This window comes from Leptosomus discolor, chromosome 4, assembly GCF_034619465.1.
Source record: "Leptosomus discolor isolate bLepDis1 chromosome 4, bLepDis1.hap2, whole genome shotgun sequence".
In the NCBI taxonomy this organism is placed as follows: domain Eukaryota; kingdom Metazoa; phylum Chordata; class Aves; order Leptosomiformes; family Leptosomidae; genus Leptosomus; species Leptosomus discolor.
This window is the reverse complement of record NC_141394.1, coordinates 15,489,844-15,516,879: the sequence shown is the minus strand read 5'-3', so window position 1 is coordinate 15,516,879 and position 27,036 is coordinate 15,489,844. Positions and strand designations below refer to the sequence as shown.

The 27,036-nt window shown below is 36.8% G+C and overlaps 1 protein-coding gene across 3 annotated transcripts in view; it reads right to left on the bottom strand.

Moving 5' to 3' along the window:
- LRBA (LPS responsive beige-like anchor protein) overlaps positions 1-27,036 on the bottom strand; it is a 421,265-nt gene that overhangs the window by 324,223 nt on the left and 70,006 nt on the right. For 2 of the 3 annotated variants that reach the window (XM_086464075.1, XM_086464077.1), the window contains exons 20-29: positions 25,310-25,433; positions 24,867-25,059; positions 10,388-11,419; positions 9,138-9,313; positions 7,805-7,958; positions 7,240-7,420; positions 5,832-5,959; positions 5,354-5,461; positions 2,539-2,710; positions 1,456-1,894 (exon numbers count right to left, since the gene is read on the bottom strand). In XM_086464075.1, coding sequence (XP_086320201.1) covers positions 1,456-1,894; positions 2,539-2,710; positions 5,354-5,461; positions 5,832-5,959; positions 7,240-7,420; positions 7,805-7,958; positions 9,138-9,313; positions 10,388-11,419; positions 24,867-25,059; positions 25,310-25,433 — 2,707 coding nt within the window. Of the gene's footprint in view, positions 1-1,455; positions 1,895-2,538; positions 2,711-5,353; positions 5,462-5,831; positions 5,960-7,239; positions 7,421-7,804; positions 7,959-9,137; positions 9,324-10,387; positions 11,420-24,866; positions 25,060-25,309; positions 25,434-27,036 lie in introns of all 3 variants that reach the window. The other variant, XM_086464076.1, reaches the window with a different exon arrangement.

Genomic DNA, 27,036 nt, shown 5'->3' with positions numbered 1-27,036 from the left:
ACAAGCAGAACACAGCATTTACTTTGAGACAAGAGCGAAGGGGCTAAATGTTAGCATACACCGTCTGCGTCTAATCTAGCCAGACAACCACCACCATCTCTTCCCCCACTAGTGATACAGCAATCTGAGTTGAGAAGACATGTTGTGACAGCTGCATCCATACCCCTGGCAGAGCTGCACTCCTTTCTTGGGTCATCTAGGTTTGCTAGTTTGAGCAAGGCAGCCACAGACTGCAAAGACATCAGAGCCAGAGGAAGTTCAGGAATAAGCAGAGGATCAGATACTGGTATGGCAACAAGGGGATCCCCTTGCACCAGATCAACTGCAGCGTTTCTGGATAGGACTAAGGCTTCTCTAGAGGCAGGAATGCAAGTGTTATTGGATTCTTTCTTCCCTTTGTTGTTTCTGGGAACCCTGGAGAAGTCAGTCAGTAAGCATAGTAAAAGACAACGCGGTCTACTATACTTGAGAAAAGATAAGCAGATAATGAGGTTCAGATGTAGGGGACACCAGAATTATTATCAGGAAAGAGGAACTTCAATCTAAAAGAGAAACAAAGCAAGAACGCTCCATTTTAAATCCACCGCAGCATCTGAGTATTAAAAAAGATAGATATTTATTAAAATGAAACAAAATTTCAAAAGCTATTAAAACAACAAAGCAAATCTAACAGCTATGGGATATACCTACTGCATGAAGCCTGAAAGATTTAAAGTGGGCCTTTAGCACCAGAAGGCAGAACACAGATCCATTTCCATAAATGAATATGGGGGCATTCTACAGGTAAAAAGGACACCTAGATGATTACTCCAGTGGTTTTGAACCATTTGTAACTATTATTAAACCAGTATTCTTTTGCAGGCCTACAGTACCAGAAACTAGATTGTTTGTGATCAACGCACAAGCTAATCTACACATAGTTAAAGTTATTTAATGCCCATTTTATTTCCTGAGTCCTTTAAGACTGACTAAATATGCACAGCACAGCAGCACTCATCTGCAAGTGCTGCAGTTAGAAATAGAAGAGAAAAGACAAAAGAACAGCTTACATCCTTAATCTTTTCTTTTACTATTGCAGTCATTTCTAGGCAATTTATTGGCCCTCTTACCATATTGCTTCCGAGCTGTAACATGTATGGAGACTGGAGAGTTAACTCTTCAGCTAGCTTCAAGACCTTCAAGTATAACCCAATCACCAGTCATTTTTCATTTCCACAGTCTTTCATAGCATAACATAGCACCCCATTACTTGCAGAGCGTACCTTCACGATGAACGTACATGATGTCAGTGGACTTTGTAGCCAAGGGTTCTACTTGTAAATCAAAGCATCTTGATTATATTAAGTACTAAATGACACTGTACATGAGATCTGGTGAACTAAGTGTGAATTCTTCTGTCCTTACACATATCTTAGGCAAAGTGAAATAGCCCAAATATTTTAGAAGTTACATTACCTGTCAAAGGAATGGAACTGTACAGGCTGCTCAGCAGCTCCATCGCCAAGAACTCCAAGGTAGGTTGGTGGCAGAAGACCAGCATCCACTGCAGTCCCATCAGCTGGCGTGCTTACCAAGCTTCTCAGGATGTCCTTTACATTGACGTTTTTTGCAGCCGGTACAGAAGCTTCAGGCTTACTGTCCTCAGTTCCTGTCTCGCTTCTGCCCTCCTCAGACTTATTTACTTCTAATGAGAGCGTGCATAGTACTTCACTGATTGCATCTGGACCTGCACTGACGTTCGGAGGTCCTGCTTCAGCAACACTACTGGAACTGGGTTTTTGCCCTGAAGCCGGTTCCTCCCCAAGACCAGAATCCCTTCTTTGTACAGATGCTGTACTTTCTGAATCTGCAATGAAGGCTGAAGCACCAAGAGCAGCAGATGGGTTTTCCACATCTGTTCATACCAAAAATAGAAAACACATTTTAAGGCCATTATTAACAGAATTGCACTCACCACATTGCTCCTAAAGAAGTAACACCAATAGGTGACAAGTGAAATAACACAGCTATAAGTATTTCCTCTTGCCTACTTAGAGATTTAATACTATCTGTAAGTATTTAATAGGAAACTTAGAAGAGAAAAATTTCCTTTTAATTTCTGAGAAGCCTGAAATGTTAAGATCCAAAAATTGAGACAAGAAAATTGAAGATATTGACTCAACAGTCAAAGAATGAAAATTAATTGATTGCCCTAAAGAAGAACACGAGAAAGAAGTCTTACAGCACAAACAAAAAGCTGCCAGTCTACGCGTATACATACTTAACCTTACACAAAATAGTAACGTTTCTGCAACAAACATTTGTGAATAGCTGCTTCACTGAGATTAACCTCCTCCCACAGAAAAATCAAATAGAGATTAGGTTCTTCTCAGATCAGAAAGAGATACATAGGAATACTGAGGCAAAATTAATATTATAATGTTGTTTATTTAAGTTGTTATAATGTGCATATTTATACACAATTTCACATGGACTTCTACAGAATTTTAAGATGCATAAGCCACATTATTTCACTTGGCCAAATAATTAACAGTTCACCTGTAGCAGGAGTTTCATTATTTTCATTCTCTGATTCCTTGAATGACTGGCTATGGTTTGGTGGCCGTCTTTCATTCTGGGGTTCCAGTATATCTCTGTATTTCGAAACCATGAGCACGGAAATAAAATATACAACAGCCAAAGCCAAAAACTGAGCCTGTTTACTATCCTCCTGTAAAAGAAGGACACACACACAGATTTTTCCATTACAATTTCAGCAGCATGTTTATTTTTCTGTGAAGTATGCCCAGTGCTACCATAAACAGACCGAGAGTAAGCTGATATGTCAACAATGGAAGAACAATATTCTCTAGTCACAGTTTGTCTCACCTATAAAGCTAGGGAATACAGCAATTGTATTCAAGTGGCACTAATCCTTTCATTTTTCATTTATAAACATGACAACTTTGATTAAGGTTGTGTGTTTTGACTACATGCTTCGAATTAGTGCAGGGACTAGGTCCCCTTTATTTATTTACAGGTGTTTACTATGTTTCCTCAAATGTGCCAAGATATTAACAGCATTTGCTGTTAAGTACAACCAGGCAAGCATACTCAACAAAATTGTAAGAGCACTTATAAACTAACATGTATTAGTTAATATTTTCTGGAATAATTTCCAGAACCAGTGTTAAGGTTTTATTTCATCACCAGATTGTCCAGACAGATGTACTGTACTATGAAGAATCTAAACAAGAGCTGGTAAACATGCATTTGCTTTACAGCTGTAACTTTGCAAAGAGATTTGTAAAATTTTTCAAAGAAAATCTTAAAAACAAATCTTAGTATGAGCTATGTCAGGTACCTCCGCAGAGTACTCGGTCACTCCTAGTGAAACAGAAGAAAGAGACACATCCCAGATCTGACTAGACAGCCTCTGGCTATCGAAGGAAGCTTTGTACACTCTGGGATCACAGGAGAACTGACCAATCAGTAAGAGAAAGGGATTTTTTCCCCTCTACATAACAGCTCAAGTAGCATTCAATTCTTCCCTCTGAGCAGTTCAAGAAAGTAAGTTAAACTACTAAAGCTCATTTTATCATGATTGTAGTTCCTATTGAAGTCCCACATTCCATAAGAGTTCTTTAATAATCTATATAGGGAGAAGTTTATGAGAAGTTCTCTAAGAATTAAATAACAGCTGGATCCTCATCTGTAGCACTGAAAAAACACAACCCATATTCCCCCTCAGCTCAACCCAAACCCTTAACTTTCATAGAACAAGACAGAAACAGTAAGCTAGTAACAGGTTAGCATCAAGCAAGCACAATGCGAGATTGATGAAAGTCCCCTGCAATGGTAAGGATTATAAAGAACTTTCCTGCTAGATGAATTTTTGCAAGACAGTTTCCAACTGGACTTAATAATGTGATCCAGTGAATTAGCACTACTACTTATTTTTTCTGCTATGTTTGTAGAACTCCTTGAAATCAAGTTCATATACTATTGGAAGTACTACTCCTGGTGACTAAGCAGAATTCATCTGAGTTCCTCTACACAGGTTCAAATCATGCCAATCACATTTCTACATGCTGAACATAATCAAAGAAACTGCATGCAAATCAAACAAAATATTTAGATGCAACTATAAGAAGCTCAAATAAAAGCTTTAACAAAATAGATCTTTCAAACTCTACTTTTCCGCCACAGCTCAACACAGTAACCAATAAGCACAGTTATTGCATCATTTTATATTTATTTGTGAAACAGAAAAACTTGGTGGATTAGATACACAAAAAAAAAAAAAGCCGAGGTTGTGCGTGTATATTACTTTTTTAAAGAAAAAAAATGAGTACACAGAATGTGCTTGATTTTCAAGTCTGCATAGAGAGGTTGTGGCTGCTGCCTCCCTGGTGTTGGATGTGGCTTTGAGCAACCTGCTCTAGTGGGAGGTGTCCCTGCCCACGGCAGGGGGGTTGGAACTAGATGATCCTTAAGGTCCCTTCCAACCCAAACCATTCTGTGATTCTCTGATTATTTTACAGTTGCCACTAGTATGGAAGATTCACTTCCTGTTACTCTTTTTTCACACTGATACTAAAGCAGGGGTTGAAAGAAACTTATTTCAACCAGTAACTGCTGTAAAGATAAAAAGCAAAGATCCTTCGCTATTCTGGATAGAACAAAAGTCACTGTATAAATTATTATACTTGCTAAATAGCCCAATTCTTGTAAAATAAGTTCTGGTGTCCAAGCTTGTGGCCTCCAATGACTCACTGCTGTTACAGCTGCTGTACTTGCTTACAGAGGTGTTTCTTTTAAGCAATCAATCTCAATTTCCTCAATATCAGCTATAAAGTTGCTGACATAGGGCAAAGATATTTTTAGTCAATTGAAGACTAAAAAACATATGCATATTTACAGCACACGCACACAAATTGGTTCCTCTGAGGGGAAGTAAAAGAATTACAGATGACCTCTAATTTCTAATTAGCTAGAAAGATAATAATTTTTCAAGAAGTATACATAGACTTCTTTATGATACATAGTATACCTAGACAAACTGTTTATGTACAGCACGTAAAAGTATATATTTATACTAAACAGAACATTCTTAGTATTCAATAGGTAGAATTCCAGAGAATCTGCTCTTAGGAACACACCAAAAAGCCTGATCAGCAGGCAATGATTTCCACCTCTCCCTCTTTCCAATCCCAAGCAGTACAACTCATTATTATGAGTTTCTAATTACTGTGAGTAGTATTCAATTTTCACAAATTCAGTTTAGCAAACTGCATAACACACAGCAAGTATTGAGCAAACAGATATATACAGAAATCTAGCTACAAAGAAAACAACATTATTTGTAACTTACTATATCTCTGAACACTACTGCTCGAAGTCGATTAATATCCATATCCTGCAGAAGCCTGTCATGGTCTCGTATTGGAGAAATGCCACCAGTAACAATGTCCACTGGACTCTATTAAAAAAAAGCACAATTGTTTCAGATTCTGCTTTTAAAAGCATTCTACCAAGAATCATTAAGTGTGTACAATCACCCACTATACATCATATTGCCATAACTAGAGCACAAAGATCAGATATACATCTAGTTTTTAAAGGAAAAAAAAAAAATCTGGTAAATTCCTGTGACAGATTTATTTCTCTGTGGAAGGTTAAATATGTAAGTATTAAACTCACATCTTGGAAAAACTACTTCAGGATTTCCAGTGTTCATTCCTGTCAGCTCTATTAAAGTATCAGTAGTGCAGGTAAAATTTAAAAACTTATCCCTCTCTACAGAGTAATAATTACGACTCTTGTGTTCCTGAATATGGCTTTAAACTTGCCTTTGCTGCAGACTTTGCTGTTCCTATAAACCCCTGCACTGTTTTTTGGTTCTTCGCCATCTCTCCAGTAGGCTTCATCTGTGCATGCTGCTGACACTCCAAACAGTTTCTTACTGCTACCGCACATACTTGAAGGGAAAAGAAATGTTAAGAATTACTCTGGAAATAGTAATGCCTTATCCCTTACAGAGACGTAGAATACATTTCTGTTTATCACTTACGCTAAACAGTTTAAAGCACATCAGTAAAATTGTATTTTTGTTTCCATAAATTTTAAACAGTCACAAAACAATGTTCAAAATTCTTTAATAATTTATAACTAATAATTAAAACTAAACTATTAGGAAATTATGCTATATCTAATCATTATTTCAAAGTAAGTTAGCATCCCTTGTTGAAATTTTACCATGCATACAACCATGGGGCAGGGAGGGTGAAGACAGCTAAATTTCACAGACTAGTAAGGAAGAAATACAAGTGATACACTAGTGAAACAAATGACAATGTTTGCTTCACAATGCTCTGTTATTCTTGGACTAAATGTTCTGAGGTTACACAATTTATTTTTTTTAGCTTCACAATTGCACCTGTTTCATCTTCTAGTATTATTTTCAAAGGAAAAAAGAACTACCCCACCTCTATACCTGTTTGCATCCCATAAATCTTGTTCTACCTGCACAAAGTTTTAATTGCCTAGAAAGGGAGAGGAAGGCTAGTTACTGTTGAGGCTCTGAGCTGCTCTGGCACTCATGCAAATTAAACTTTTCATTACAAAAAGTCTTAGAGCATGCAACTAGCATGAATACTCTCCTCCTGTATTAACTAACTGAACCCAGTTATGATCTTGTACGTTCTCATTTCCAGAACAGTCATTACTTTTTTTAGGTAGTGACCACTTTGTTCAGTCCAATTTGATGCAAACATACCATAATAACTGAATACAACTACTGCCCAATTTGAATCCTGCTCTTTAGAAATTTACATCTCTATTTTTTACCATGCCTTCATCTGCTGTCGTCAAGATTTAAACTTCTTTTCTATGTATTGTAAAGGTTTTTGTATATAGTACAAGATTTCTTTTTCCTAAAGCTGCTATATTCTCAGCCTTGACTATTTGGGGAACTTTGGCAAAAGAAATATCTTCATGGGTAAAATTAAAACATGCATCCACAACAGTCAGGCTACCAAACTTAATCATTTATTTTATTTAAAACTTTTAAAGAGGAAAAGAACCCCATGTATATGCATTGCAGAATACAGTAATAGCAAAATAGTAAAAGTTTACTAAATTTAATCTTGATTTAACAAAAACAGGACAGAAGAAAAAAAAAAACCACAAAAGCTAGCAACTGCTAACTATTTCGTAACAGCAAGCTCTTATGTCCATTAAGTGGTTTTATTTCCTTACCCAGACGAAGACATTGTCGCAGAATTCCTCCAGATGACATATTTTTCTCAGACTCAATTTCAGTGAAACCAAGAGAGCTTGCAAAAATTAGCACATCCACAAGGTTGATTAATCTCTGGAGAAATGTTAAAGATGCTTCTACTGAAAGTCCTTGAGTTGGCTCAATATTCTCCAATTCATGCTACACAGAAAAATTGAAAGCAACATTTACTACTTCACAAAGGTAATATTCCTACAACTTAAACGAAGAAAAAAATTATTCTTGAAGTCCACTTTCAATCATATTCAAAAGTATTAATTAGTCATATTCCAGGAACAATCACTAGTATTGGGATTTAATCCCATTCCAGATCGCTGTGGGACAATGAAGCTAGGCAATGAGGGCAGACATCCAATTTATCTTAAGGAAAGCCTTGAGGTAGCAAAGGGAGGAAAGAGATGCTTGTGGAAATATCCCACACACATTTCTGTTTCCCGAAGGACAGATGTAATAGTTAATACACTGTATAAAGAAAGGCATCCTCACACAAGACATACATTTTAAAATAAAAATGGTATTTCTTACAGTAGCGGATGTGGCAGCAGAAAGCAATGGCAATATACCCCCACAAGCCATGACCATGTTGTCCATCACTTGAGAGATGAGGTGAATCGTATTGTGCACAAATATGACGTTGTCACTGCTATTCACAAAGTCCATCACAGTTTTTGTAGAATGGCTGACCAAAAAAAAAACCCACAACTTTATTTCTGTGGCTTTTTAGCATCTTTATGCTTTCATAAAACTAAAACCAGACAGTTAGTGGGGCAGCAAATAATACACGATCATAAGGGTCAACTGATGTACCTTAATCTAAACCTAAAACTACCTTTCCTTTCTGTTCTTAAATCTCTCCAGATCATAGCTTGCTAAAAACATCAAGATGTGTGTTAATCATCGTTTGGTTAAAGAATAGGCTGGTCTATGACTACTTTTTGTATACTGTACAAAAACTATAGCAAAAGTGACTGTATCAGGCAATACAATAAAGTTTCCTGGAAGTGGGAACTAGATTTGAACTTCAATCTTTGCAAAAATAATGCAATACTAAGGGCTTCTCAGAGAAACTAAAAATCAACAAAACACAAAAAATAAATCCTGTTAAACATTATAACAGATTTTCAAAACGGAACCTAAACAAAAATATATTTTAGCTATATCCAATGATGTCCTGAGAGCTTAATTTAATCACATCCTAGAAGTTACAGTTAGACAAAAATTCACCTTAAATACTCTATTTCTTCATCCGTATATTCCTTTTTATCGGGCCAGTATAGCCATATGGTTCAATTTAAGTTTGACATTCACTACTAGGAGCTAGTAATAGACACCACTCCTATTTAAGTTATTCTTGATGATTACATTGCAGATCCCTGTTACAAGTTAATTTTTAAATGCATAGAACACCTCTGTGTTCACAGAACCCTATCAAAGCAGCCACCCAGTGTGTCTAAATACAGAAGTAACAAATACTATTTGGAATAGATTTTTTTTTTGTCCATATTTAGATACTAATACAAGATGTAGGCCCTTACATACATTAGGAACATGAAAATCATGGTCCAATAAAAATCAATAGCAAGACTGCCATTGACTTAAGTGTAGGCAGGATTTCTGTCAAAATATATGTGCAGGACCTCAACCAATACACACTGATGTCCATAAAGATTTAAAAAAAACCCTGAGAATATTTGGGTATAGGTCACAAAATAAGTAAGGCTGCTGAATAATGAGTAAATTATCAGATGTGCAAAATTCGAAATCAAAGAGTGACTCCAATGCAGTTTCAATAAAATCTGAAGTTAATTATAATTGAAATGTCAGTCTAGATCATTCCATATAAAGCATAGAAATTTACCTTCTCCACATCTGTATATCTGTTTCTATGGAAAAGAGTAAGTCCGTAAGCAAGCGCTGATGCATCAATGACCACTTAAACTCAGGAATACGGAACACAGTTGACCTAGTGTCTCGTCTCTGCCCATCTGATGTAGCAGCTAGATCTTGTCCTGATGAATCTTGTTGCCTTGAAGTCTGAATACACAGTTTACAGACACAAAAAAAAACCCCACCACACTCTGGTTATTAGTTTCCACGGCATACACTGACATGCATTTAATAGACTTGAGATTTTAGAAATTCAACAAGTTTAGACTGTTTACATGGTTACAAATAAAGCTAAAACTATTACACAAATGCTATTTACTGGATATACCAAACCTACAAACTAATCCATAGCTGCACTACCACACCTGCCAGTCTAGACATACACAAGCAGCAACCCAACCTTACCACAAGGGGAGTATATGTTGCTGTAGACAGTGGTTTTCCTCCTTTAAGGAAGAATGGTGTAGAATGAAGAGCATCCATTAGCAGGTATCTCTGCAGAAGGGAATTACTCAGATACATGATTATTTAACCAGGACAAGCTGAGTTAGAAACTAAAGACTAGAGGGGTGGAGCACTGCAGCATGCAGCAGAAGCCCAGTTTTAAATTACATTTGCACAAAAAAGGTAGGCTGATGTGATGGAGTGATAATACTAACAAATTTTGTAGTTTCAAATATATATATTTATATTTTGTGTACCTGCAGAGTAGCTAGCGTAAAAAAATTTTTTCACAAGTTCCACTAGCATATGAAAGAAACTTAGTGCTATTTTTTTCTGTACAAGAAATGTTTGCTTCTCAATAATTACGAGTTGAGATTATAAGAGAACAGACTGAAAAGCATCAAAGGGAGGTTGAGTAAAGAAGCAGAAGAAATTCGAGATCAAATCCTCTCAGAATATATAAATGTTTCTTTCAATTCTTCAAACTTAAGAAGTACCAACACAGATGATGCTTCCATCTAGTCAAATACTCAGTCTCCATCAGCACCCATAAGTGGATATACAAAGACTAAAATCTTAGCGACTTCTCAGTACAAAAATTAGTAAGACTAATGGCTATTTTAATTAAGGGCTGAAAGTATTCTTTAGATAACTCAGAAAATCCACACACATTACAAACCCCAAAATGTGTATGGGCACACTTTTTCAAAAATCTCATAAAATAAGAACTTCCTTTTGTATTTTAAGCCAGACAAATGAAGGACAGGTAGAATTTACCTCAGGTATGGATCTGGAGGGTAGAGGTGCTTCTAGACATGTGTTAGCTTTCAGTTCCAGTCTTTCTGTATCTGATGCAACACTAGAAACATCAAGCTTGGCGATTCTTTTGTCAGAGGCTCCAGCAGGCTCTGGCACATATGTATTTGCATTTTCTTCTGCTGTTTTGGTTTCACTAAAACCAAACTTTTCTTCCTGCAGCTTCTTTTTCCCTTTCGAATCCGGCTGAGTCGCTGCTTCTTGAACTGCAGAACTCACTGTTTCCGGTAAAGAAGTCCATTCTAGTTTTTTCCCATCCACACCTTCAGTATCTTCGGATTTTAAAAGCACAGGTGCAGATTGTTTCTTTATTGCTTTTTCCTGCTTTGTCATTTCAATTTCATTAGAGCTATGTTCCCTGTTCGTTTCTGCAAACTCTTCTGAAGGTAAAGGCATACTACTTTCCCCTTTCAAATCAACAAAGCCATCTTCATCTTCCACCTCCACTGTTGATCTTTCCAGTCTTTCTGGACTTTCAGGAGTTTCTCCTTCCAAAGTAGTTTGCATTGCTAAAGAAGCAGCAGTGACAGTTACCGTTTCTTCCACAAACTCGTCAGCTTTGCTCAGAGAATCTTCAATTGCTTCAGCTATTCCAGAACTAATTTCTGAAACACTGGGCTTTACTGCTTCTGGTTCTGTAGAAAATTCCGCACAAGACACTGCTTTTAAATCCTGTGCAGTCTCCCCGTCTTCCCCCTCTAACTCCTCCCTATGATTAGACACTGCATGAGTTTGTGGGTCACCATCTGATGAGGTATTTGTCTCTCTTTTTTCAGTATTGTGCTCCATATCATCATCAATAATGCAGGAAGGAGCAGTAATATCTTCTTTGAGCTCCAAACGTTGTTGCTTTCCCTTGGTTTCAGCTTCTTCGCTAACTCCAGAGATAGTTCTAATTGGAGTTGAAGAACAGGTTCCACTCCCTTCGCCACCTTTCCCTTGGTACTCCCTGTACATTTGGGAAAGAGTCTCTTTGTGCATTTCAAAAGTTACCTAAAAGAACAGAATTGAAAGTACATTAAAAATTATATATTAATAATTCTTTTCTCTGAAAAAAGCCCAACAAAATCATTGCTCAAATCACAAAGTTATACTATAAATTTATATTGGATATTGTCCTCATGATAAAAAATAATTTCACATTGGAGATCACTTCAACTGAGAGCAAGTTTTTCTTAAGTGTACCAGTTATTCCTGGCCAAAAGAAAGAAAATGGGGAAAAAAGTAACACCAGAGCCAAAAAATCCTAGACTGATACTGAGGACAGGAAATTAAATGTTTACTAAAAGTAATCAGAGTTTTAAAGACTACTTCTAGTAAAAGAAGTGAAAATGTTTAATATTCATAGTTATTTATAGTTAACATTTGCATTATTTCCTACGCTAATTACAGTTATCTGTGCTACTTGCATTCATGTAATTGTATAGGATGCAGATAAAAATGTGCTGGCAGAGCACATTCCAGACAATTACTAAATTTGAGATAGCTGACAATCTCAACTCTTTTGTTGAGGGGAGGACACTGTGACAAGTAGTAGGTACACTTATTATAGCTGAGCTTTTCACATCATCTTAGCACCTTGAGTATGCTCAACAATCCACAAAGATAAATAAACTTCTCAGAAGTTTACATAAAAAAATACAATCCCACAAAGTCAGAGAAGAGAGAAGCATGTAATGAAGCCAAAATCCTGAGGATCTCCAAACGATACCTAAAATTCTTGAGAGGACTTTTCTTCTGGTGAATGCTACTCACCAAATCTAAAAGGCACATGAGAACAGCTATGCAATCGGATTAAAGTGAGAACTTCCTACGGATGAGCTGAAAAAAAATTACTATGGTTGCTAGGTACGTTAAAAAAAATCCAGATAGAAAAATTCTTTACATACATATGAATAAAACTAATTTGCCCAAATAAATAGCCGTGTGTTGAAAGAAACTCTCACTAGACTAGCTGAAATTTTTATTACACTGTCATTCAATTTAGTTTATCCATACCTTTCTATTTAGGATTTAGATTTATCTTCTACAACAGAAGTGTTTATTTATCTGTAAGCTCAGTTCTCAAAATTTTCCCAATATATAAACTGCAGGTGAGAGTTTCTTTTTTTAAAACCATTTCCTTTATCATAAACATTTGCCATAGACAAAGCAGAGCAGTACATTTTACTAAAGATACGAATACACATTTTCTTATTCTCTTACATACTAAATTCATTCATTTGGATCTCATCTAAAAATTCCATGCACATGTTATTCAAAGTGACGATTAGTCAGTAGGAATATTTTCTCTTAAGACAATACATGTAAGTCAAAAACTAACTGGACAGGTTAAAAAGGTACTAGAAATTACAGTTCACAAATCAGAGAGGAGCAAAGAAAGGACAAAGGTAAAAAGGAATATTCTTGGCAGGTTGTGTTGTCAACATCAGCTTTTTAACATACTATTTTCTCCATCAATCAAATATAAATTAAAGTACTGTAGGAGCAGTGTACTATTCTAACACATGACCTGAAGCTTGTTACTTGTTCAAGTCGATTTAATTGAAACTTGAGGCTCTAACAATAGAACAGAGTTATCTTCCTCCTCCTCCTTTAAAAAAAGGAAGCCTTCCTGTACTAGTTTTAAATCAGTTATGTACAAACGAAAAAGTATGACTGATTACAAATGACTGAAAGTTCGTCCATCTGTCACAATAGTTCTATAAAATATTTGATTACAGAGTATTGCCAAATAGAGCATGTGGGGGGCATTATTACTTCAAAAATACTTCCTCCCTGAACTGCACCACAGCCAGGATGTTAAAAGCAACCCAAAATAGATCATGCTAATAAGCTCTCCCTTGCACTTCTAATTTGTTTTCAAATCATGACTAAGCAAAGCTGCTACTTTTGGTCAAATCACTACTTTTCTGAATAAGACATCTTGACAACTCGAGCTTATCTCCACCTCGCTTTCCCTCTTCTCTCTCTCCCTGTTGCTTCCTCCATTTCCAAAACTACTAAAAAGTTTTATTCCAACAAGTACTAAAGAGACATTCAACAAATAAAAGCACCGTTGGTTTATTTCAGCAAAACTTATCATATGTACTTCCCAGAAAGCACGCTGAACCACAATATGTATACATGTTACCCATGCAATGCAAGTATAGCTGTAACCAATCTGTGATAACACGGCTACCTTTATTCATTTCTGTCTTCAGCATCAGACTTGCTATTGCAACATTCATTTTGAAAAATACATGGAAAAAATGACTCAAAAGGATTTTCAGGCTTTAGCTACACTGCATACTCACTTTTTTAACATGAAGTTACATCCAAGTATGAGACCTGGATTCTACTCTGGTTATGCACTGCTTCCAAAACCATTGAACAAATCTCAGGCCTAGCCTCAAAATCTTATTTCTCTACTTCCCTTGAACCAGGGCAAGATAAAGATGAAGACGAGAATGACACTTTTTTCTTTTTCTTTTCTTTTTTTTTTTTTTTTTCTTTTGTGGAAAGGGGCAAATGAGGGAGACACACATGTCAAATTCTATTACTGCTGTAGCCAGCTCTCCCCAATACAAATGGGGATAGGTACTATGACACCAAGATGATCACAAGAGCGGCCGGAGGGACCTGTTACAAAACATGATTTTCTTCAGCGCTCAAACTTGAGTGCCACGGAGAGCAGTGCACGACTCACAGAACACGTGCAATAACAATGCAATCAATGGAATAAATCAGAGAGATGTTTTGCAGGGCTCACAGTTACTAAATTCACCTTGCAAAAAGGACACATCCACAGTGATGGAAGATTTTAACCAAGCAACACTTGATGCTTACGCTGGTCCTTACAAAACACACCAAGCTTTAACAGCAATATAAAGTTCTAAGTTCTGCAGCCCTATCTATGTAAGTGCTTTGATAAATTACCATCCTGGTTAAAGTAAAGTGCAAGCATCAAGGAATATAACTTTAAATGCATTCTAAAAGCATATCATCAGTCCTGTTACAGCTGCTTTCCCCTAGCACTTCAAGGAATCACTGAGCTTGAGGCCAGAAGTAACATCAGACATCTAGCCCAGCTCTTCATTTTAACCCACTTTCCTACATATGGAGCCCAGTAACATGGATTGGATCACAGCATACGGAAAGTTGTCCAGCCTTGGTTTTAGAAATCAAGGGAAAAAAATCTCCCCTGGATGATTTGTTCCAAATCTACTCTACCATCTAAAAATCTTCATTTTGAAAGTCTAGCTTCAATTTCTAGTCATTAATTATGCCTGCTTTTCAGAGCTATTAAAAATACTTCAATGAAGAAGAAATACCTTGTTTTCAAGGTTTTGTTTTTTTTTTAATTTACATACTATAACAACGTTTTTAAAAGCCCAAAAGATAGAGAAGTAACAAGGCCATCTAAAAAAGAATTAGTTTTCATTCTGAAGGACTAGAATACTTCCTGTGACGCCCCTTCTGCAACATTTCCAGCTCTTCGGAAAATGTTTAATAACATGAACGTATATATTTTCATGCATCATTCTAGTTTAAGTCTCATTAAACACACATGCAGGAGAGTAAAAGTAACCTACTTTATAGCTTCTCACTTTCCACTTCACAAACACATTCTACAGTGCTGGCAATTACTTTTGTAGAAATGGTCAGTTAGTTTATCTCAGTTTGTATAACCTGTGATGCACTCTTTTTCTGTAATGCTGACTTTTTTCTAGTATGCTACCAAGCCAATTGCCTTTACAAAAGCCTATTGCAGCTTCAGATTTTCTCTTATCAACCAAATTTAACATCTTGTTAATAGCATTAAATGAACCTTGGCTGAAAACAAATCAAAATCCTCTCTCCTCCCCCCGCCTCTAGATCCCAAACTCCATCATCTCATGGTCATTGCAGCCAAGGTTGACTCTGACCTTCACATTCCCAACAAGACTCTTGTTGTGGGCGAGTATCAAGGTCCAGCAAAACACCCATCATCACTGGCTCCTCTATCACCTGGAGGAGGAAGAAGTTGTCAATGAACTCAAGGAACCTCCTGGATTGCTTGTGTCCTGCCATGTTGTCCCTTCAGCATATACCAGGCCCATGAGGGCCAGGGCCCACAAACATGAGGCTGCTCCTATCTGTCTGCAGAGGACCCCATCTGTATGTTCTTCCTGGTCAGGTGGCCTGTAGCAGATGCCCACTATAATGTCACATTTACCTCTCCTCACTTTAATCATAATCCAGAAACTCTCAGTTGGCTCCTTACTCATCCCTGGGCAGACTTCCATGCAGTCTAATTGCTACGTCACATAAAGGGCAACGCCCATTTCTCACCTTCCCAGTCTGTACTTCCTAAAGAGCTGGTATCTCTGCATTGCATCACTCCAGTCACAGTATCCCTCTCACCACATCTCTGTGATCCTAACAAGATAGTTATGTGTATGTCATACTTTGTATTACTTTACTGAAAGCTCCAGATTTCTGGCCCCTCATTAACAACTTCATTGCCTCGTTAATAAACATGCCATAACCAAGATTTCAGTTATTCTTAAATAGTTTCAGTTCTTATTGCCTTGCCAACAATGGAGTCCCTCTGCCTCCAAGCTCATTCCTTCACATCATAACTTCTCATTCTCATAAGGACACCTAAAATTTCAGTGCTGGAAGAAAAGTTCATCTAGATCTAAGACCCCTACTTTTTATAATCCAAGCAATCACAAAACCAAATTCTATCTAAAAACCAGCCACTGTTTCAGCAAAGCCCTGCAGTATTTATTAGCAAGATATGCTTAACTTATTAATTATTTGAAATCTTCCCATGCTACTTTCTCTCTTTGGTCTCTTAGGACAGTTTACTGTTGCACGGTTTGTTTTTAATAACCTACATGTGCTACCTTAAGTCAGATAGGCACCATAGGTATTTGTACTGCTTTTGAATGTTAACATGGAAATCATAAATTACAAACCAAGTTTTGTTTTTCCAACTAAGACTGTTGAAAGTTACAAGTTCTACTGACTGTGGAGGTTAGAGATGCAACCAATTTTGCAACAAGTTCATCTTTGCCCAGCTATGGTCAACACTTAAAGATACAATGCATGGTATAGGGATGCAATATAATTTCACAGTCTCATCTGAAACAGGGAATAGACAATGGTTTGGAAGCCATTTGGAAACCAGACTGTGCTCTTCAGGATCGTTAGTTGGTACTACAAAAAAAAAAGCAGGAATGAAAAAGAAGGCAAGGCAGAAATACAGACAACACGTCTTTACAGACGGGCAGTGTAAACTTATGAACAAATAAATCCAAGCACAATCTGGTAAGAATCTACATTGATTTAAGAACAACGCAAGAAACTGCAAAGGCAGACATACTGGTAAAGAAAAAAATCACACAGTACAGAACTGTAGGAGAACACCACTCACAAAAAAACCCAAATCCGCTTAAAAAGGATAGCAATTTCTACTTCCACCATAAACATCAGAAAGAATTCATGTCACTTAATGTATTCAATACTGCCCTTTAAATAATATTAAAATTAAAATAGCATTGCACAAAATTCTGCAGACTACCTAAACCAGTATTTTTCAAGCATGCATTTTGAGTTTGGGGTTTTCTTATTTACATAAAAAAAAGAAAACAAATTAAGAAATACTGCTTTGTAAAAACAGTACTGCTCAGTATATTAATTTATAATTTGGTTTGACAGGAAACCAAGAAATAGTGGTACTATGATGGAGGCACTGGACAATTTTTCCCCGACACTTCTGTTGCATGATACAGCATTTATAAAGCACACAAGTTCACAAAGCCAAATAATACATCCTGCAAAGAAAACACCTAAGGTTAACAAAAGCAGTATCAATGAAAATGCAAAATGAAGTAGAAATTATGATTACTAAATACAAAGATAGTATATAAAGGTATTAAAAATTAAGCATTAGGATCTGCAAGCATGCAACAATTTACAAGACAATTGTTAGCTTGAAGAACCTTAAATGTACTTAAGTCAAGTAATTTTTTATTTTCCTTAAGGCATTTGCAACTGTAAAGCTGATAATACAAAATTAATTACCAGAAATTGTTCTAAATTAGAGAGCTAAAAGGCCAATCATTAATCTTCACCATCATTTGATGGTTAATCCATAGCTGTTTGCAATGCTTGGAATGCATGTCTACGTACTACTAGGTAAAGACACTTGTGAGCTAATAACTGTAACATTTGCCTCTGCCATTAATTTTAACTTAATTTGACATCCAACATTTACTAATTGCCAAGGAGAAAAATTAGCATACAGCAATGAAAAAGGTTAAGATGATTGACATTTGCATTAAACAACATAGGGAAAATATTTTAACTATATGCTAAGATTTTGTCCTTTTTTTCATTATCAGGTGGGAGATTTTGTAGAGTAGAGAGAGGGAGGGAACATCTGTCAGACAGGTCAGACAATTATATAGTACTGCTGTTTCCTTATAGAGTCTGCTCAGTGCAAACTAGCTCCTGTGCTGCTGACACTGTCAATAAACTCTTCATAACTCCAGAAAGCGTTACAACTTTTTAAATCTTAACAAGGGATTTATTGACCTGTTTTTCCACTTCTCCTCTAGCAACACTTACTGTACAAAAGTGGAAACTAATCTCCAAACAAAACCAGGTCTGTTTAAAGAGGAGGCACCAATAGCTGAAGATATCAAACCTAGTTTTCAATTCAGTGAAGATACAAAGGTACTGTGTGCACCATACATCGACTTACAGTCTGTAACCCAGTGACCTGAGGATCTCTGGGTTATTTCTGAGTGGTTCACAGAAGAAAGCTAAGAAAAGCAAATTAGCATATATTATGCAGGACACTACATACGAGCAGGTTTTAGGAGTCGTCTAAGCTTCCACCAAAAAAGTATTCACTGACACACATCGGGGGGGGAATTAAAAAAAACAATACTGTACCAAGACATTTTCACGTTCCTGCATCCTGCATTTTCATCTAAGTAGCAATACTTTTGCCTTTTTTCTTCTCAGCTTGAGAAAAAATATGCATGCAAATAATTTCTACAATAAGAAAGTAAGTACTAGTCAATATAATTTGTAAAAGTCTTTGCTTAACTGTGAGATAATTTTATGTACGTTTGCAGCGTTTTATTTTCAAATCAAATCAAGGTGTAGCTTACTGTTACATCACCATATGATAATAAATTGAAACAGCATACCATACATGTATTTGCTCATTTTGACTAATGCAACTATTGCTTACAATCTGTTTAAATTGCAAGACATAAGCACATTATCCTCTCAAGGTATATATTTCCTATCTGAAACCCTGTCATCATCCCTACAGTTCAGCAGGCTGTCAAATTCTGCCTTGTGCACACTTGATACTTAGTTATTAACAGAAATACGTTGTCCCTAAATTCAGTGTTCACCACTCTGCATTGTCATAATACCCAGCTATAGGTCTTGTACACTTCTCTCTTTGGCCAACCTTTTGAAATGTCTCCATGTGTTGTTGGCAGTCTTGTAGCAGGGACTCCACATTCATCATTTCAACTCATGGCCCAGAGGCCCAATTCAGTCCCCACAGCCAGAACCTGAACACAGGTAGCAGCAAGCACGGAGGAGGTTTGTCTCAAACTTCGCAGCAACAGCAGAGGCCACTTGAGGAAGCAGACATAGGTCTCATCTTCCAATGATTTTTCTATCAAGTTATACAGATAAGAATCTTCTTTTTGAGACTTCTGGCACTCCTCAACCAGTAGCAAATCTCTATGACACTCTTAAGGCTCCTGTGCAGCTTCTTCCACCCAGCAGATCCTGTTCTTTCCTGCTTCATAAATTCTTAGTTACCTTGCTCACTCTATTCCTACCCCCTATTTCACACTTTTCTTTCAGTTTGAATTAGTCAAATTTTAGCATCCTGCAGCTTTACTCGTGACTCAAACTGAGTGAATAATGAGATGGAGGAGCTCCCCATTGACCATACATGCTGCAAGCGTAACAGCCCATCAGTGGTACAGATCCCTACTCCTAACTATTTTGCCTGCTGAGTAATACTTTCTTCTCCTCCGAGGCATTAATTAGGAAAAGCCTTCCCATGCACCTACTACAAAAGAAGCTGTGACAAGGAAACACCTAGAAAAGGTGAAGGATTGTGTCATAACCACACAACCTGGAGGGTAAGCAGCTTTAAAGTAGGCTGCACATTCCACTCTCTTAAGTTTCTTCTGCTCTCTGTAAGCTAGGTAACTCCCCTGAGAATCATTCTTATCTAGAATAAGCAATATTTTTTTTATAAATAACTATTTATATGGTAAGAATGAGCCCCATATTTAAGCATTTCAAGTGTGCTACTTCAATTTGCATCTCCCTCAGCTTTGCTTCATTGTTACATTAGGCATCACACAATTGAAAATCAAAAACCTGTAGTAGTACAATGACCCTCTTAGCTAGTTACCTCTCCTTCCCCTCAGGGCAATGCAGACACTCTTCAGAGAACTGAAGAACATCTGAAGCCTTCAAAATTCCCTAGAGCTAAAAATGCTCCTGCATATACCACTGCAGGAGACCCTACCATCTTCAAGACAAGGAGAAAAAAAATGGAAAAAAAACTGTCCTTAATAACTTATAAATGCCAATGAGATTTGGACTCGAGATCCTGATGGCCTCTTACTTTCTAAAACTACTAAGTCATGTTCACTTCTCTGCAAATTAGTTTTTAAATTGTCATCATGTATTAACTTCTCCACCACCTAATCTTTGCTGCTTTTGCCATTTTCCCTCATCTGACAGTAATGAAAATCAGGCAGAATACATGTAAATGCTGTGCACCCCTTTTTTTTCTTCCTGTATTAAATGAGTGGGGCACCAAAAAAGAAAAAAAAAAAATCATAGAACAGTTTGGGTTGGAAGGAACGTCAAAGTTCATCTAGTTCCAACGCCCCTGCCATGGCAGGGACATCTCCTACTAGATCAGGTTGCTCAAGGCTCCATCCAGCCTGGTCTTGAACACTGCCAGGGATGGAGCATCCAGAACTTCCTCAGGCAACCTGTTCCAGTGTCTCACCAGCCTCAGGGTAAAGAACTTCTTCCTCATACCTTGTCTAAATCTGCCCTCTCCCAGCTTCCAGCCATTACCCCTCATCCTATCACAACAGGCCCTTGTAAAAAGTCCCTCCCCAGCCTTCTTGTAGGCCCCCTTCAGGTACTGGAAGGCCACTACGTCTCCCCGGAGCCTTCTCTTCTCCAGGCTGAACAACCCCAGCTCTCTCAGCCTGTCCTCATAGGAAAGGTGTTCCAACCATCTTGGTAGCCCTCCTCTGGACTTGCTCCAGCAGCTCCATGTCTGTCTTGTGTTGGGGGATCCAGAGCTGGACGCAGTATTCCAGGTGGGGTCTCACAAGGGCAGAGTAGAGGGGCAGAATCACCACCCTCAAGCTGCTGACAACACAGTTTTTTGATGCAGCCCAGGATACGGTTGGCTTTTTGGGCTGCAAGCGCACACTGTTGGCTCATGTTCATCCTGCCATCCACCAGCACCCCCAAGTCCTTCTCCCCAGGACAGCTCTCAATCCACTCATTGCTCAGCCTGTATCTGTGCTTGGGATTGCCTCGATCCAGGTGCAGGATGTTACACTTGGCCTTGTTGAATTTCCTGAGGTTGGCCTGGGCCCACCTCTCCAGCCTGTCAAGGTCCCTTTGGATGGTCTCCTTTCCCTCCAGCACATCGACCTCACCACACAACTTAAAAATTTACTTAACACTCACCAATGTTCATTATAACTGTACTTCTTTAGACTGAAAACTAATAATCATTTAGAAATACATTGTAAGTTAAAGTCACAGAACTAACATTTTAATTGCACTTCTTCCCATTCAGACCCGTGGACAAAATTTTCCACTTACACAGCAATATAACTGTAGCTTATACATACCAACATTTCTAAATCCTACTCAATGAAAATTTCTTGAGCGCCTAAAAAAAATTATTTTTTTTAAAATCATAATTTAGACAAATATCTTCTCTAACTGAATCACATGGTAACATGAAGCAACATTTAAGTAATAAAATGTTTAAGGGCCTGAAACAAGCAAATATTAGTTCTTCCCAGTAGTTTAAAACATTCAGGTAACTTAGGAGTGTATCATTCTAGTCTTTTAAAACTTGGAGAAGCAAAAAGGCAAGTTGTCCACCATTCTTTGTTTCCTATTATTAAACCCAAAATCATTGATCCTTTTTACAAAATAACATGGCTAGACAGATAAAATCTAAGGCCTAGCTAGCATGGTTACAATGTTTAAGAGGCAGTTCTTAGATGCTTTCATAAATTCAGCACTTGCTGGTTAGAACAAACAAGAGTTGTGATTTACTTTTTTCATTAACATTTTTATTTAACTAGAAGCTTCACATTAAACACCTTTGTATGCACTGCATTAATACCTGGAAAATATCAAAAAATAAAATATGGAAGTGAGAAAAATATATTAGCAATACTAAGAAATTTGGCTTTAAAAAGGTTACATACACCTTCTAAATTCTGAGTGCAAGGAAACCAATGCAATGCAATTATGCTAGAAAAGCCGTTGCTGCTTACAAAACGTTGTGCAGCTGTTGGAGGAGAGGGTTACAGTGACAAACAGCTTCCCTGCTACAAAGGTGGCAGGAAATCTATCAAACTGGACAATAAAATTGCAATTGAGTTTCTTTGGCTTTTTATAGCAGCTGCATGTATCTTGATGTGTAGCTCTGCAAAACCTATCCAATTCTGTAACACTAGTCCTTTATGTACTAGTTCTTTATCATAGAATGGTGTTATAAATTAGTGGCAAGAATGGCGCAAAGGGTTGTAAAAAGGAAAAATAAGCAGTAACCCAATACAATTAGAGATGAAATAATAAAAACACGAATTGGTTATTCTCTTAGCAATGTTAAGGAAATATTTTTGTTCCCATATTTCCCACATTACTTTGAAAGCATGCTAGAAATCAAAAGCATCTGAGATGCACTTAGCATCGAACAATTTGCCCACTGAATTATTTCTGCACTATGTTAGATGTGAATCTATATGAATCTCAACATTGGTGTAACAAGATACAAGAATATTCAAAGTAAAATTAGATGGATTTAAAATTCATTTTCGTTAGATCTTAGTATCAGCTTATAAGGACATTTTCAAGTCATTAGTAAGGTTTTACCACAAAGAGCTCTTTTGTGATTTATCCTAATTTATGATTATGTAATTAAAAGATAGTTATGAAATACCATCTAGCTTTATACTGCTAATTGCATAAATTGCATGCACTTATTAAAAAGTTCAAATGGCAAATGCATGATAAAGGTGAAAAAATCCAATTTCAAAAATCCTTGATTATTGTATCATCATTCATATCACTACTGTTAAGTCAGTTTCTGGGTGCTTTCGTTGTTTAATCATTTTTCTTCAGGCTTCTGGAACTGGATAATATTACCCCCAACATCCAAACAAACTGAACTCCTTTATTTTCAAAATTACACCACCACTCTGCTGCCAGCTCTGCCCACACTCACATACTTCAAACTTTGCCATTGTTCAACTTCCCCTGAAGTTGGTTGGAAGAACAAACTGTCCTTCGATACTGATCAGCACAACAAAGTTAAAACTTGGGAAAAATGATACAGGAAGTTACTGCTACAAGCAAGGATACCTCACTATGCCAGCATGCCAGGAACCAAAAATGAGAAACACAAAGAGCAAAGCACCTCTTCTCCTCATTCACTATGTTACTGCACAAAAACATACAACACAACTTTGGTGAAAAAAAAACATCAAAACAAAAGCAACATTATCTGTACATCAACCTTTTTTGTATTTTCCAAAACCATGGGGTTTTTTCTTAACATTTGGCTGTGGCATCACAATAAAATCTTGGGTTTTCCTATATGAACTCTAAACCATTGACTAGTCACATTAAGTCACTGAAGATAATGACCAAAAATCTATGTAATCATTTTGACATAGAAGCTGTTTAAATAACATTTCTGACATTACATTACCTTACAAAAAGAGTCTTAGAACTACAACTTGGCAGATAATGCGCTAGATAATTTCTAAATTCAATACACCAAAGCTCTGTGTAACAGAGGTAGAAAGGTGGTCCTCCCTCACTCACCTCTCCATCTTTCCCCAGGGACAGTTCCCCAGAAATTCCCAGCAACCACACAAATGCTTTAAATTATACCAGTTTCTATAAAAGCACATTAGGGATCTTTACCCTGGCTACAGCTTGCCACTGTACAATTTACTCCACTCACGCCCTCTGCATCTTGGCAGAAAGAGAGAAAAGAGGTTTTCTGAAGACTGCAGAGCTGACACAAGAAGAATACCTCAAAAATTAAAATGGGATTTCTGTAAGTGTTAAAATTTGGCCCTGGATTCTTTGCACCTGGATTCCATTTAGCTAAGTGACTATTAAATGATATTATTTCACACACTTTTATTATGTAAATTTCTACATTTGTCTCCCCATAGCCCAATAATCCATCATTGAGCTATGAATGTGATAAATAAACAGAGCTGCAAAGTAACGGTATTCTTGCGGTCTGCAAAGACTGACTTTTTTTGAGAAAAAGTTCACACAAAATCAAGGATCTCAGAAATGCTATCAATCCCTTAGAATCCTAAAGTGATCTTAAGGATTCATAGCTATCCTTTTCACACCATTAAGTTGCATGCATTTATAAATATATAATTTATAATTTAATTAATCTTAAGGAAGTATTTCTGATAAACCAAAACAATTACAAAGTCCATAATGGCCTCACTCTTTTGTTCAGAATAAGGCAGTCTAGTTATCTTTTGTACTGCTGTACCTTGTTCAAAGATCCACTAACAACTTCTATGATATAATTCTGGTTGTAACAACAACAAATCAGACAGAAAAACAATGAAGGGTAATAGTCTCATTCATATTGCAAGGTTATGCATTCTCACTCTGTATTCCATGACAGCTTAACAGCTGAAGCATCTGTCTTAACTTTGATTTCTTTGCTTTTTACTGGTTTGTTTTACAGGCTTTTGATGTTACTAAAAGGTATTTTTGTTTATGAATAGATATGGTGCGCCACCTTGTGTTCGTGCCATTATTAAAAAGCAAAATCAGCTCTAAAACTTTTCAGAAATTCTCCTGAAATTTGATTCTCTCATTTTTTAAAATATGTGTCATTTTCAGTACAAACTAATACTATCATAATTTGAGCAACAACAGAAAAAGATTTGTGTTCAAAGAACAAAAATAACATTTAATTGTCAAATATTCGGAAGTTACATCCAGTAACTGATATAAACACTGGGCTTTTATTTAACTGCTGACCTTCACTTCAAGATTATCTCACTGTATGATACAGCACTTTAAGGTTCTAGATCTAACTACACAGTGTAACAAAATTTCACTGTTCAAACACTCTATTCAAACTCTTTCAAATACTCACCTTTGAATGTGTGATCGACAGCGTATCTACCCAAACACGCCAGCCACCCCACTCATATTTGATTGCATGGTAGAGCAAAATTCGAAATATGGTATACACCATCTCAGTTATCTTCTGCTCCTCAGAAGTCTTTGGACTAAAACAGCAAAGGGAAAGCATCCACTCCTGCCAGACAGAGCACTGCAACAAACTCCTGCAAAATACACACATGCTATTTAATCAAATTTCAAAATGTATCTTAATAATACACATCAGCCAAGTCAGATTCAAGACATTTAAAACAACTGCTATGTGCAAACTTCTCTAATTTTACATACTGAAGCCTACACCAGAGTATAGAATTTGCTGAACAGCAACGAAGCTGTAACTGCTTAATGAGTCTAATTTACTAGGAGACCTTGTTACTTACTTTGCATACATGTGCATATAGCAAGATATCTTACCTCCTATTTTCTCTGCTGTTATTAAAAAGTTTAATCATATCTGAGAGAAAGGCTCGCCGAACCTCCAGAGTTTCTGGACACTGTGGAGAATTACGTATCAGGATTGCAATAACCTTCAAAATCTCTGTAAAAGAGTTCATGAGCAACAAAATATTAGCACTAAGCACAGCATGAAATACAGGACATCTTCCAATATTGTTTTTACAAGAAACGTGATGCTACATAAAGAAGTTTTATGTTGAGCAAAACCACATTTGAGTAGGTTTAACTAATACAAATCCTTTCTTCCAAGACTCCTGAAACCTGGTCACCATCAGGGGGATTTGCAGGCCTACACAGCTGAATAAAATGGAATCGAAGTTAAATTATTCTGATTTTTTTTTGAATTATCAGGCTTAAGCAACACAAATGTTACTGCATGACAAATGACAAGTAACCAGAATCTGTCAGAACCTTTTTTCTAAGGAAGTTCAAATAATACAATGCCTCCATTATGAGATCAATATATGAGAAAAATGCATAGATTTTGCTCTACCGTAATAATACTGAATTTTTGAAGTATGTGAACAACTGGCAATTATACCTAATTTCTGTTATTAAAAAAAATATTTTTGAGAAAGGGGACAAGACCTTCCTGATACAGAATTTTCTCTCTCAGGAGCGTAATGTTTTCTATGTTTTGGGTACATCCACTTTTTGAAGCAATGGGGGAGTCACTGTTCTTGTTACTTTAAAAAAAGGTAACTTTGTAAATAAATTAGGGTGCAATTTGAACATGGTCACTGTGACAGTTTCAGTTCACCTTGTACAATTTCTTTAAAAAGAGAAATTCCTTCTTTGATAATATTAGCACTGATCTTAAGAAGGTACTCTAGAAGTCACTCTTCCTACTAAACCTAGATAATTCCAGACTCACACCTCACACTACAAATAATCTGTATTAACCACAGCAGTGACTTGTCAACTTCAAAATTCTTAAGAGAAAGTAACATAAGTCTCCTCACATCTCTTGCTTCATACAGACTTATTGGAAGCGAAATGGCTTACTGCAACCAGATTTCTTTCCTCCGTATCTGCTTTGCTTTCTCTTCCCCCACTTTCCACATGAAGCAGACTCACAACTATGACCTACGTTTAATGACAAAGCAGCTATGAAAGTGAAAAATCTATTATTTCTCCAGAAAAAAAATGAACTCCCAAAGCTATCATAAGTCCATTGTATTACATACAGAGCACATTAATAATGCATATAATTCAGGAAAGGAGATCAGTATTTTCTCTTAGTTCAAAAGACATCTAAAATTTCATATCAAGGTATTTCGCATAAAGTAAGCTAACCAAAACAGTGAGCAGATACATTTCTACTACTTTCCATCTACTGTTGTCATAGTAGATGTAATTTAAGATGAATGCTGTTTCCATATTTCAGGTAATTTAGCCTGACATCACTAAATAATGCAATCAGAATTTTGCTGGAACCCTAACGTATTAAATCAAAGTATCCTGTGCATGCAAGTCTTGAAAAACCATTTCATAACATGACTCCACAGCCAAAAAGGGTGAGTTATGAACTACATACACATTTAGACACATAAAACGTCTTTCAAAAAGCTAGAGAGACATAGCTCCTAAATAACTCCAACTAAATGCACATTATCTTTTCTTTTGTATGAAAGACAATGTAAAACTGACAGCAGAATTAAGGCTGGTGGATGTAATTAATAAGT